Below are 14,966 nucleotides of genomic sequence, written 5' to 3' on the forward strand. Positions count from 1 at the left end.
GATTTACTTTTTCTTCTTCAAATCTATATTTCATTGTCTATGTCATGGCTAGTGGCAGCAGCTTCAGCACTAGGAGGAAGTGGTTCTTCAACTTTCCCTATTTTATCCTCCAAATTTTTGTTCTCCATTATTTTTTGGGAGTTATGTAAGACAATATGCGGCACAGGAATGACTGATGGACAGGACACTACCAGTAGTCTGATGCAACACAACACAACAACACTGTAAGGGACTTGTGGTTGTTATAATTAGTACAAGACTGCAGCACTGGATATATAGCAGCAGCGTAAACCACTGTGACTGCCTCGTCACTGGAATGACAGATGGCCAGGACACTACCACTGGTCTGATGCAGCACAACACAGCACCACTTTATACAGCTACACTGGATATATGGCAGCAGAGGACACCAACACTGTGACTGGCTGGACTGATGCAGCACAATACACTGACTACACTGGACAGGACAGCAAAACACAGCACAAGACTCGCCACCCCACTTTCCCGCCCCCACACAGACACTGAACACTGAGGACAAGTCCTCTCACTACACCGAGACTGGAGTGAAAATGGCCGCGACACGCAGCTCCTTATATGGAATCCAAATCCCGCAAGAATCCGACAGCAGGACGATGACGTTTTGCCGAGTTCGAGTTTCCGAGTCAGGCGGGAAAACCTGAGCCTGGCTCGGAACAGAACTCGGAAGGCAAAGTCCGGTAGGGTTCGGTTATCTGAGAACCGAACCCGCTGATCTCTAGTGAAAAGGAAATAATTCACACTTCCAAGAACAGTGAAGCTTCATCCAAGGACTGGTCTTGCAACATCCTATACTGCGCACTAGCACTTTCCTTATTATCCACTACTTTTGTGGGTATACTCTATGCCATTGGGGGGGGAGGGACACAGATTTTTTCATGCACGTGCAGTTGCAAACACTCAGCTGCGTGAACCCTGTCATTGCTTGTAGATTGTGCAGGACTCAGAATCAGACCCCCAGAGTCTGGATATTACAAAACAGTGTTATTTAATCAATTTGTCGATTTTAAAACACAAAGTAAACATGACAAACGTCTGGTAAATATGAGATCCGGTGACCTTAGACATTCATTAACTAATTTGGCAACTAATATTAAAACATCGGATCCCCTTATATACTACGTGCATGCATCACTGGGTTATAGGATGGTTTTTCAGCATCAGCGGGATGTCCAAGTGCTCTAGACCTTGCGTGACCACCTTCCTGGTTCTCTTCCTGTCTCTGAATGGTAAGTTCTTGTCCTGTACTTTATATACCTCAGCCTGCATGTATTTTAGAGGAAGACTATGGTCGTTACTCCCTGTAAGGTGACGGAATCTTCTCACTGTTCTATTTTCAACCACTGGTTACAGGTAAAAGCCTAATTATTACGTACAGTAGGTGTTGTAAAAACTTCTTCCCATGTTATTTATACACAAAACAAAAACTAGGCGCCTCTAAATGGGGCTGATTATCTGCAGCTGCTGCTCTTTCAGATTTAAGGCGGCTGCAACCCAGACCGAGATCTAAATGATAAAATCTACATGGGAGAGATGAGCGCAAAAGGATGAAAATAGAATATGTTTATTATCCCAGTAATCGATAAAATCTAAGTAAAAATAGTCACATACAGATGTGTAACTTCAAATTAAATTCATACATAAAACAGACATAAGAAAAAAGGGGGGGTAGTGAATACTTACACCAGTCTGCACAGTCCCATTCCTCAGAGCTATTGTTAATTACTAGGTGAATCATAAGGCCCTACGGGCGCTCTTCACCCCGTCGCAAGGTGCTACGCACCCTTAACCCCAGCACGCCTTTCTGGCATTCAATATTTGTATTATATGGAGTATTACCTGCATTCCTAGTTTTGTTAGTGGTTAAATATTGCACGACGAAAGGGCGTCCGATGGTGAACGGGGCATAGCCCCTTGCGAGCGGGAGTGGGCGGGGGAGAGGGGCAGGTGTGGGGCTATATATATGCACACACACACAGTACCAGTCAAAAGCTTGGACACTTCCTAATTCAATTGAATGAGAAAGTATATATATATATATATATACATACACACACACACACACACACACACACACACACACTGCTGGGCCAGGTGTATGCAGCAGAGTTATATAGAGATAGACTGTAGGTCTATATAATGTGTGTGTTACTACGAGGTGTCACACAGAGTGGTGAAGGACGTGGCAGATGTGCGCTCACCTTGCGTTGCTGTTCCTCCTAGGCCGGGTCGAGCAGCAGTTCTTGGTCCCATTCATCGTCCACCCACACATCACCCCCTGCCACTGTCACTACAATACCCCTAAGCAGGAGAGAGAAACAAAGAGGGTATCAGGGAGGGAGAGAGGGGGAGTGAGGGAGAGAGAGGGGAGAATGAGAGATAGGGTATCAGGGAGAGAGAGAGGGGGAGTGAGGGAGAGAGAGGGGAGAATGAGAGAGAGGGTATCAGGGATGGAGAGAGGGGAGAATGAGAGAGAGGGTATCAGGGAGGGGGAGTGAGGGAGAATGAGAGAGAGGGTATCAGGGAGGGAGAGAGGGGGAGTTAGAGGGGATTATGAGAGAGAGGGTATCAGGGAGGGAGAGGGGAGAGAGGGGGAGGGAGGGAGAGAAATAGGGGAGAAGGAGAGGGTATAAGGAAGGGAGAGGGGGAGTGAGGGAGGGAGAGAGAGAGAGAGAGAGAGAGAGAGAGAACCAGAGAGAGGGAATCAGGGAGGGTGAGAGGAGGAGTGAGGGAGAGAGAGAGGGGAGAATTAGAGGGTTACAGGGAGGGAGAGAGGAGTAATGAGGGAGAGAGAGAGGGGAGAATGAGAGAGAGGATATCAGGGAGGGAGAGAGGGGTAGTGAGGGAGAGAGAGAGAGAGAGAGGGGAGAATGAGAGGCTATTAGGGAGGGAGAAACAGAGAGGGGAGAATGAGAGGGTATCAGGGAGGTAGAGGGGAGAATGAGAGGGTATCAGGGAGGGAGAGAGGGGAGAATGAGAGGGTATCAGGGAGGGAGAGAGAGAGGGGAGAATGAGAGGGTATCAGGGAGGGAGAGAGAGAGAGAGAGAGAGAGAGGGGAGAGTCAGAGAGAGGGTATCAGGGAGGGTGAGAGGGGGAGTGAGGAAGAGAGTGAGGGGAGAATGAGAGGGTATCAGGGAGGGAGAGAGAGTGGAAAATGAGAGGGTATCAGGGAGGGAGAGAGAGGTAGTGAGGGAGAGAGAGAGAGGGGAGAATGAGAGGGTATCAAGGAGGGAGAGAGAGAGGGGAGAATGAGAGGGTATCAAGGAGGGAGAGAGAGAGGGGAGAATGAGAGGGTATCAGGGAGGGAGAGAGAGAGAGGGGAGAATGAGAGGGTATCAGGGAGGGAGAGAGGGTAGAATGAGAGGGTATCAGGGAGGGAGAGAGAGAGGGGAGAATGAGAGGGTATCAGGGAGGGAGAGAGAGAGGGGAGAATGAGATGGTATCAGGAAGGGAGAGAGGGGGAGGGAGAGAGAGAGAGAGAGGGGGGAGAATCAGAGAGAAGGTATCAGGGAGGGTGAGAGGGGGAGTGAGGAAGAGAGAGATGGGAGAATGAGAGGGTATCAGGGAGGGAGAGAGGGGAGAATGAGTGGGTTTCAGGAAGGGAGAGAGGGGGAGTGAGGGAGAAAGAGTGTCAGGGTGAGAGAAAGGGTGTAAGTTGGGATCCTGGCAGTCAGAATACCGACGTCAGAATTCCAACACTATTCGGAATGCCGACACTGGCATCCCAAATAGGGTCTCCAGCTGGCACTGGATTCCTGACAGCAGGATCCTGAACGCTCATCCATTGCCACCCTGGAGAGGTAAGCCATGGGGAAAGGGGTTAGGCTGCGTGGGGAGGGTTAGGTTGCACCCTGGGGTGGTTAGGTTAAGGCTGAGGGAAGGGGAGGTTAGGTTAAGCCACCTCCGGACAGGGGCGGTTAGGGTTAGGCTGGGGAGTGGGGGGTGGGGGGTGGGGGTAGATTTTATGCTACGGATAGGGTGGGTTAGGGGGCCAGGGCGGGAAGGTAACTGACTATCAGGATGCAGTGGTCAGCATTCTAACCGCCGCCATCCTGGCCGCCATCTAATAAATTCCAACCCTGTCAGGCAAGAGAGAGTGTCAGGGAAAGAAAGACGGAGAGAGAGAGAGAGAGAGAGTGTCAGGGATAAAGAGGATAAAACACAGTGCCAGGGAGACAGACATCACCTGACCACAGTGGCGTAACTAGAGATTTTTCTCCCCCAAGCCAAAAAATTCTTTGGCGCCCCCCCCCCCACCCCCACCCGCTGCATAATTGGGAGCAGGAAAGGGATAAATATGCGCGCGCCTTCGGCGCGCGCTGCAAAAAAGGGGCGTGGTTTTGTTGGAATGGGCGTGGTTTCTCATAAAGGGGCGTGGTATTGCAGGAAAAGACTACCTTATACCCCAGTTTTGCAACCTGCACGCCCAGACGTTAGCCACCACAGGAAAGAAAAATAATCCTGATTCATGCCCCTTACATTATTTGTCATTTTTCCTCCTTATAGTAATGCCCAGTATACATTATGCCACATACTGCAATGGCCCTTAGACATTATTCCACACACAATAATGCACATGACACATTATGCCACACACCATAATGCCCCCGACACATTATGCCACACACCGTAATGCCTGTGACACATTATGCCACACACCGTAATGCCTGTGACACATTATGCCACACACCGTAATGCCTGTGACACATTATGCCACACACCGTAATGCCCCCGACACATTATGACAGGAATCGCAATGCCCGTTATACATTATGCTACACACTGCAATGCCCCTGATACATTATAGCACATACAATGCCTGTGACACATTATGACACACACCGCAATGACCTTGAGACATTATACCACAATGCCCGTGATATAGTATACCATACACCGTAATGCCTGTGACACATACCGCAATGCCCTGCCCGTTATACCCTATGCCACACACCGCAATGCCCGTTATGTATTATGCCACACTGCAATGACCCTGAGACATTATACCACATACCACAATGCCCGTGATATAGTATACCACACACCGTAATGCCTGACACATTATGACACACACCGCAATGTCCGTGATACATTATGCCACACACTGCAATGACCCTGAGACATTATACCACATATCACAATGCCCGCGATATAGTATACCATACACTGTAATGCCTGTGACACATTATGACACACACCGCAATGTCCGTGATACATTATGCCACACACCGTAATGCCCATTACACATTAAGTTCTACAGTAAGGCTTCTAATTACTTTTCAATTACCTTCTCGTTGTCAGGGGTTTCATGCACTGGGTGTCATGCTCGTTGCCAGGTGTTTCATGCACTGGGTGTCATGCTCGTTGTCAGGTGTTTCATGCACTGGGTGTCATGCTCGTTGCTAGGAGGTAGTCCTTGTTGCTAGGGCTGTGCTCCCAGTGCCACATATGACCCCAGTGCCAGATATTCCCCCACGGTGCCAGGTACTCACATGCCCCCGGTGCCAAATATAGCCCCCCCCATGTGCCAGGTACACATATACCCCCCCCCAGTGCCACATATGCCCCCAGTGCCAGATATTCCCCCCCAGTGCCACATATGCCCCCAGTGCCAGATATTCCCCCCGTGCCAGATATGCCGCCAGTGCCATATATTCCCCCCCAGTGCCACATATGCCCCCAGTGCCAGATATTCCCCCAGTGCCAGATATCCCCCCTAGTGCCAGACATCCCCCCCAGTGCCAGACATCCCCCCCCCAGTGCCATATATGCCCCAGTGCCAGACATCCCCCCCCCAGTGCCATATATGCCCCAGTGCCAGACATCCCCCCCCAGTGCCAGACATCCCCCCCCAGTGCCAGATATCCCCCCCCAGTGCCATATATGCCCCAGTGCCAGATATCCCCCTTAGTGCCAGACATCTCCCCCCCAGTGCCATATATGCCCCAGTGCCAGACATCCCCCCCCCAGTGCCAGATATCCCCCCCAGTGCCAGACATCCCCCCCCAGTGCCAGATATCCCCCCCCCCAGTGCCATATATGCCCCAGTGCCAGATATCCCCCCTAGTGCCAGACATCTCCCCCCCCAGTGCCATATATGCCCCAGTGCCAGACATCCCCCCCCCCCAGTGCCAGATATTCCCCCCAGTGCCGCCGTCGCCGCCGCTTATTGGAGGGACACGGTGACGGAGGGCACAGATCGCCTCTCCTGTGTCCCTCCTGCTGCATCATCTCCGGCGGCCGCGGGTCTAATAGGGGGAAGTGCCGTCCGTGAGCCAATTAGAGCTCACGGACGGCACTTCCCCCTATTAGACCCGCGGCCGCCGGAGATGATGCAGGAGGGACACAGGAGAGGCACACGCTGTGCCGTCCGTGTCCCTCCAACAAGCGGCGGCGGGAAGGAGAAAGCAGACTGACATGCGGGCGCTCGTCCGCATGTCAGTCTGCTGTAATCAGTGGCGCCCCCGCAGCCCCTCGCCCCCAAGCCACTGCGAGGACTGCGGGAGCAGTAGTTATGCCACTGCCTGACCAGCTTCAGGACAGTACTGAGAGGATGAGGGAATGACATGACCCCAGCTGCTGTGCTGAGGGGCTGAGTCTGCAGTGCTGGCTATGGGGGTTTTCTTGTGGTAGCCTCAAAAGTTCTAGTTACCTACCTGACAGGAGATACGGGTTTCGCTGGACACTGGCATAGTGTGAGGGGCAGCACAGAGACTGCACACAGCCCCCGCCCTTCTGATTAAACTCCCCGGGGTAACCCACCAACAACACATACATAGGAAACAGCATGCCCAGCAAAGGACAGTGGCAGCACCCACAGACCTGGCACCATAACTTGGTGCAGGTCTCTCATGGGGGCGGGGCTTCCCAGTACTAGGCCATGCCCCCCAAACGGCCATGAGTCACGGCAGCCGTCCCTGGCAAGGTGGGTTCTCTGAATATGAACGGGGCTTGGGAGCAGGATGGAGGGGCTGTGCCGCCACATATTGCTGCCGCTCACTCCCTGCATTGTGCGAAGGTTGTGATTTGCCGCCTTTCAACTGAGCGCACATCGCTCCTCTTGCACATTGGCACCGCTCATGTTTGGGGGGGGGGGGGGGCGAAATGACCCCTTCCCCCTCTGTTCCTACGCCTCTGCTATAGATGTTGCCAGATCTGTGACTCTGTGGCTGTGACTTCGCCCACCATTGTAACTCCGCCCAGCGTTAGCCGCACAGTCACAGAGTGACAGATCTGGGCAGTTATATAGGAGATATGTCCTGCTCTCCTCTCTCCAGTGTGGATTGTCTTCTCGTGTTGTTTGTGATCATTTCATCTCATTGTTGTTCTTACTTTAAATATATACTACAGTGTTCACCTGAAACAGAGACAGTATGTAGCATGCAATGATGTGGCGATGTACAGGACAGTATGTAGCATTTGCTTTCAAAGATCTATTTGTTGGGGCGTGGTCCCTACTTCCCTAGGGATGCCAACCTTATGCTGACCAGTTTGGGTCTGGTTGACATTACAGCAGGGGTACCCTGCAAGTACCTCTGCTATATCATTCAGCCCAATGCTGGTTACCGAGGGGGTCATTCCGAGTTGATGGCGCGCTGGCAGTTTTTAGCAGCCGTGCAAGCGCTATGCCGCCGCTATGCCGCCGCCCTCTGGGAGTGTATTTTAGCTTAGCAGAAGTGCAAACGAAAGGATCGCAGAGCGGCTACAAAATAATTTTGTGCAGTTTCAGACTAGCTCCAGACTTACTCAGCGCTTGCGATCACTTCAGACTATTCAGTTCCTGGTTTGATGTCACGAACACGCCCTGCGTTCGCCCAGCCACGCCTGCGTTTTTTCTGGCACACCTGCGTTTTTTCAAACACTCCCTGAAAACGGTCAGTTTACACCCAGAAACGCCCACTTCCTGTCAATCACTCTGCGGCCAGCAGTGCGACTGAAAAGCTCGCTAGACCCTGTGTGAAACTACATCGGCTGTTGTGAAAGTACATCACGCGTGCGCACTGTGACGTTTTTTTCTTAATTGCAGCGCAGCAAACTTTCTCAGCTAGTGAAAAACTCGGAATGACCCCCCGAGTACGGTGCAACATCTGTACAAGTGTTTACATGGTTGCAGAGCATGCACACACAAAATATGCCCAGCAAACTGAAGTGCCCACAATTCCATATATATGATACCCTCTCAGAAGACTTATCCTACATGTACATACCCATTTGCCATCCTGTTAAATCCAACAACCACATGATGTGCGTGCAACTCTAAATTGCCAAAAATTGCAGCAAGTTGCGTTGGACGGCTGTGGCTGCGTCTTTGAATGAGCTGCTCTGTGTGTCACTAAACTTTATTGAAACACATGCTTTAAATACATTTATATAACTAATGAAGAACATGAGACTAGGGGGCCGATTCTGAGATAAACGCAGCGTATTGCATTGCGCATGTGTGACCTTGCACAATGCGTCCGCATCCCTGAAGAATGCGGCCGCGGTGTGATTGACAGCAGCTGGCATTCGCAGGGTGGCATTGGAGGGGCAGGGCAGGTGGAATGGGGGCGGGCCGGGAATGGACAGTGACCGTTTTCAGGGTGGCTGCGTGACGTCACACGCAGCCGCTCTGATGAAAAAAAATGTCGTCCCACTGCCTAACAGTGCGGCCAGGGGTCAACCTTAGTTCTGATGCGACCGCAATCTAATTGCAGATGCATTGGGAGGCGGCCTTATGCATGCTGGGCGGCTATGCCCTGTGCTGGGCGTCCCCCGGCATGTGAGGAGATGGACGCAGCCTTGGCTGCATATGCACCATTCTGCGTCCATCTCTGAAAATTATGTGCTCAGGTTACCTGTTGCCAAAATAGAGCACCAAAGCTAGCACTGGATCTTTGTGTCCATACTCTAAATGAAATGTAATCTTAAATTTAAGATTGTGGTCAGTGATTAAATTACTGTTTATGCGGACTACAGTGTGCTATGGGCTATCTGATGGTTTTTGGTGACACTCACGCTATTACCCTTACCCAGCAGTCTTTTAGCCTCCTGCAGCCAAAGACTTCGCCTATAGCAGCCGCCTTTCCATGGCAGATAAGGGCCACCCTGTACTCAGATGCCCCCAGGTTTTATGTATAGACAAGGTGGCTATTGGAGTAGGTTGCAGTACGGTGAGACGTACACTGAACCCTATCTAGATACCGCTGCACTACACACGGACAGAGAGAAATTACCAAATGCACATGGGTGCAACAATGCACAGGTTGGAAAATAATCTTAAATAATTTAGCAGTGAGGTCCTAAAGGAGCTTGGCAGAACAAAGCAAGGTTCAGATAACAAGATTACTTAGCTGCAGGAGACCCCTGGATTCCAGGCAAGGCAGGATAAAGCAAGATAAGGCAAGGTAAGGCTGGAGCTGTCTGAAAGTACTTCCAGGCTAGATCTCACATGAACAATCAGGAACTCAGGTGACAAGTAATGAACTCAGGATTCTGGCAGGACTGAGTATACAGGATTCTAACTGAACTGAAGATCACCAGTGATCTAATAGCATGACTGTACAGATTCTAGATTCACCAAGGAACAGGGACCGGACACAGGTACTTTCAGGAATCATATGCTTCACTATAACCGGCATCAGATTCAGGGCAGGCTGGGTAATATTATGAGCAATTGCCAATCAGAGCAGCTAGGAAGACTAGGCCCTCTGATGAGGCGACTCAATGCATCTGTTCAGCTACACACACACACACACACACACACACACACACACACACACACACACACACACAGACAAAACTCCTAATTATACTGCAGCTGAAGCTGAACACACAGGGAACCTGCAGGAATATGAAATGCACTGAGAATACAGGAAAACATGCCCTAATTATCTGACAGGTGAAACTGCACAGACCATACATACAGGGGACAGGTTGCAGTTACACTTAACACAAACAAGTACATAAGAAAACCTGGAATGCTAACAGAAATATAACAGACTCACAAATTAAAAACATAAACAGGAATGAGCCACAGCGGTGGCTCATGACAATTACAAAGCGTAATGTGCTTTCACTACAATTCAAAAATATTCAGGAACTTTTTATTAGAAGCGCCAATAAAAAAATTACTTTTCACCCGTGTGAAGCCATACTTGTAGCCCCTATCCCAGCAACTCACAATGATAAATCTGTGTGCATAAAGGAATCTTTATATATATATAATTCTGTTTGTGTTCCACTATGTGCAGGGAGAGAGAGGACTGTGTCTGCAGCTCCCTCTTGGCCTGGCCAAAGTCCTCTCTCTCCCTGCTGTCTGGAACGGGGAATAGGGTAAAGCGTGTCCAACCATCCACCCCCCCTGCCCTTGGTGCCAATGGGTGGCTGGGGAGTGTGTTGCCTACCTGGGTAGCTGTGTCGGTTACCCACTTGCAGGGGATGAGCGCCGGACAGCTGCGGCTCTACCCCATGGATCTGACATCATTGCAGCTGGCTGCGGTTCCCCCGCTGTTGATTTGACATTGTGGGGGGCTGGGTGGCTATGGCAGAGGTGAGAGGTGTGGAGAGAGGCTGGGTGGGGAATGGTCCCCCTCTCTCCTCCAGCGCACTGCTTCCATTCCTGTATGCTGCTGCCGGGGCTGCCAGTGGCTTGCTAATAATGAGTCAGTCTAATTCATTATTAGTGCTGCTGTTAATGCCACTGACTGCGGACCCCTAGATCACCCTCTGAGTGAGGAGTCTGGGGGACAGTGTGTGGGGGGCCCTCATTTGTGGGGGTTCCAGGAATGACCACCCATGTTGCCCCTCTTATAATCCAGCTCTGGATCCCAGGCCGCCTCCGTCTGCTCCTGTGTGGCCTGAGTCAATTCCTGTAGGCGATTAATGATCTACTAGCTCATCCAGGTGCATGTACCCTGTGCCACTGCCACAGTTCTATTCATCCTCAACATTTGCCACCCAATGTAGTCCAGCTGGCTGGTCATGTGCTCCATAAATCCCAGTTGGTTTTCCTGGGAATTTGGTGGAGGGAGATGGAGATATCCAGCACACTGGGAATGTTGGACTGTGGACTGAGTGGTGGTGGTTGTAGCTGCTGTGGTGGCGGCACCTGGGGCATAGACTCCACAGAAGTGAGGAGGATGGTGGTGTTGTCATCCTCCTCCTCATCTTCATCCATTGAATAGGCCACCAGCCCTGGAAGTGGCAGGACCAGAGGAGCTGGTGATAGGGGAAGCAGCAGTGGTGGGATAACATGAGAAGGTCCTACAAAGGAATCAAACAGATGAATGAAATTCACTTGTAATGGGGACTAGAAACAACCTACACTAATCTGAAACACCTACCAATGCACGTGCTTAAGAAAACTATACTAGCTGACTGGATTACATTAACTTTATAATGTATGCATGATTTGTGAAATCTCTTTTTAGGGGCCCTTTTTTCATCCGCACCCAATGTAGGTTAGTCTCTTACACCCTAATGTGGTTGTGCCCACCTTGATAAATGTTATGGCTGCAGGCCTTTAATTGCCATCATTGTATTTTATAGAAAGGTATATGAGTATCCATTTTCCTTATATATGACCGCAGAACCATGTAATAAGTGTAATATGTTTGTGCTTTTGGAAACGACACTTACCAGTCTCCTCTATGTTCGCGTGTCGCGGCTTCCTTTTTCGGTGGAGCTCTACGCTGGCGTACAGCAGCTGTGGAGGGAAAAAATCTTTAATCAAGTGTGAAAGGTATTCCTATGATAAAAAAAACAGTTTTAAAAAGAATCCTTAAATAATGTACAAAATGGCCTTCCAAACACAAAAATACTGGTTGTCGGGTTCAACATCCCACATAGCACACATTACCAAATGAGCCATGCTTACTCTGATGAGCATGGCCATCAGCAGGGGTGAGCGCAAAAGAGCTCCTTGTGGGCTTGATGTGCTCACCACTCTGCGGGCATGGTGGCGTGCGTAGCGCCCCACACTATTTATTCTCCCTCCAGGGGTGTGGTGGGCACCGCAAGAGGGAGAATAGTTGTCGGTATACCGGCGGTCAGGATCCCAGCGCTGATATGCTGGGCGCCGGGATCGCGACAGCCAGTACATCGAGTGCCAGCCCTTTTAACCTCCTCAGGGATAGTGAATGTATTTTGAGTATTTTTTAGAAAATATCTTTGGGACAATAATTTAGGTTCCAATCAAGATATTTGTTAAAGAAAAAAAAAATTCCCTGCATAAAAATTATCTTAAATACAGTAAATTTATCTGTATTGAGGCACAAAAAAAGACACTTGACACTGTTTTAGGTTGTTACACTTAGAAGGGCAAATTTTTCCTTTAACTTAACAGGATGAGGTGAGGACACTGGGTGGTTTGTGTCCACTACATGCACTCCTGGGAGGATCTCCTGAGGCATGATCTGTTTGAGCTCCTCTTGGGAGGCTGCGTAGTTTACCTGTGGGGCTCATCCTCCTCCTGTCCTGAGATTCTGGTGGAGCTCCTCAGCCATATTGCCCTTCAGGACCCTCTTGATGTTTCCATATCTCTTTCACATTTTCAAGTCCTGGTAATAGGAGATGACTACGTTGACTGTGTCTTGGCTCGACCTTCTTCCGTGATGCAGGAGTCCTGTATGCCTGGGCACCTGGCATGGAGCAGGGTGCAGTTCTCTTCAAATGAATACTTTGCACTGCGCATGGCCACGGTCCTGCCACGTGCTGTTGTCCCAGCCTCTTCATTCTCCTCCTCAGGGACCTTCACAGCTGTCTCCTGCATTTCCTCCTCTCCTTCCTCTGTGTCAGACACAGTCTGCTGATGGGACATGGCCTCCATTTCCACCTCCTCTAACAGCCTCCTCCTCCTCCTCTCTCTACTCACTTGTCTGGATGCCATGCCTACCACTGCTACCTTCTCACTCTTAAACTACCTGCTCTTTTCCAAAATGCCTACAACCTTTTAAAGGACAAAATGGAGGGTGTGGGGTTTATATAGAGTGTGTAATATTAATCATGTGACTTTTGAGGCCAATGGGTGACTTTCTCTCACACTGTGGACCTCCTTAGCTAAAAAAATGTATTCCCGTAGGTCCAAAAATGAAGCATATACATTTAAGATGCATTCCGATTGGTCCAAAAATATTAGACATTTTCTAGTCTAAATACCACGACATCTCAGATGTAATATGCAGAAACTGGGAAATAGATGCATGCAATTACATTAACTGAGTTCCGGAAAATAGACGCACATTTGTAAAGTCCGATGTGGTGCAATAATTTCCTGGGCAGCAGTAAAAGCTCCCATGACCTCCTGGCCCAATTATAAATTGTTTATCTTTAATTCTAGTTCCCTTCAACCATGGAGGAATAGAAAACTATTGCTGAGGAGATTGAAAGCCAGTGGACCATCCCTAACTGCTGGGGATCTTTATACTGTAGATGACAAAAACGTACGAATAACCCCACCTGCTGGATCCTATTACTCAGAGCCGTAACTACGTGTGTGTCAGGTGTGCCTGGCACACAGCGCAGTTGTCCTGAGGACGCAACGGCCAGCGGCTTGTAATGAGTCAAATTGACTCATTACAAGCTGCCTCTGCTGTGTGCGCTGTGCTGGAGAAGCCGGTCCGGAGGTAGGGGAGGAGAGCAGCAGCGCCGGATGCAGCGGAGAAGGAGGAGGAGGGAGGGGGACTGGAGCCGCTGCAGTGCTATGTAATTGGTAGATGCGCCGCTGCAGCAGTCCCCTCTCCTTCCGTATTGGCTGCCCAGCACTGCTGTGAATGCTGGGATGCGGTTACTTCATCCCAGCATTCACAGTGGCGGTAGTCAGCCAATACAGAAGGAGAGGGGACTGCTGCAGCGGCGCCTCTACCAATTACATAGTGCTGCGTCAGCTCCAGTCCCCCTCCCTCCTCTTCCTCCTCCTCCCCTGCCCGGGACCTGCCAGCACCGAGGAGCCTGACTGCCAGCGGGGAGAGATGGTAAGTATCTCTCTCTCTCTCTCTCTCTATTTCTCTATCTATTCTATCTGCCGCAATGTGTAAAAAGGGGGACTGGCTGCCGTAATGTGTAAAAAGGGGACGCTGTCTGCCGTAATGTGTAAAAAGGGGACGCTGTTTGCCGTAATGTATAAAAAGGGGGACGCTGTCTGCCATAATGTGTAAAAAGGGGGACGCTGTCTGCTGTAATTGTGATACCCTCAGGTTAGCCCCTTATGGCAATGTGCTTACCAGAACTCAGCTTCACGATGATACTCCTATTCTCTTCGCGGAGAGGTCTGAAGGTATGAGTAACACACTTTTGAATATGAAAAACAACGTTCATTAATAATGCAGGTGTATTTATTTCAAGAACCAGTGCACGCAATATAGTCTGTACACTAGCACAGTAGTAACTCAGTATAATACATGGGATCACAACAATGACAACTTTAAGCACAAACCTTGCATATGATTACTTGTTGCCTGATACTGTCTTTCTTTCACTGTAATGACAACTTGTATATAACTTACTAACCGTTATCTGCATAAATCAGTAATAGGCACAACCACTCTAGGTTTATAACTTGAGTGACTCAGATTATTGGAACTTTAGGCAGGGCCCAACTCTGTGATCCTTTATTAAGCCTGTTAAGTGATTTTAACACCTTTCAAAAATAGACTTCAAACAAGACACCAATCAATTATCACAACTATGCTTAATTACTGTATAAACATTAGCATCGGGTACCCGAACACACATAACATGAATAGTGTCCAAATGCTGATTTTATACCTGTGCACAGGATTTTAGGATTGCAATCCTTTGATAAAGCTTGATTTCCATATAATATGTAGGGACTGGCAAGTATAGTGGAAATGTCACCAATTGCTGTATTTAGGAGGAGCCCCAACAGATCACTATTTAAAGTGGAGATCCCAAACTGGAAGTCTGCTGAATGTCCTCTCTGTATGAGGGA

At 49.5% G+C, this 14,966-nt stretch overlaps 1 protein-coding gene across 1 annotated transcript in view; it reads left to right on the forward strand.

The window, feature by feature from the left end:
- The first annotated feature begins 1,160 nt into the window (after positions 1–1,160).
- LOC134935904 (uncharacterized) overlaps positions 1,161–14,966 on the forward strand; it is a 42,013-nt gene continuing 28,207 nt past the window's right edge. The window contains exon 1 of the mRNA XM_063930756.1: positions 1,161–1,265. Within this exon, the coding sequence (XP_063786826.1) occupies positions 1,163–1,265 (103 nt within the window). The 5' untranslated portion in view covers positions 1,161–1,162. The remainder of the gene's footprint in view (positions 1,266–14,966) is intronic.

The sequence above is a fragment of the Pseudophryne corroboree genome, chromosome 6 (assembly GCF_028390025.1).
Source record: "Pseudophryne corroboree isolate aPseCor3 chromosome 6, aPseCor3.hap2, whole genome shotgun sequence".
Taxonomy (NCBI): Eukaryota; Metazoa; Chordata; class Amphibia; order Anura; family Myobatrachidae; genus Pseudophryne; species Pseudophryne corroboree.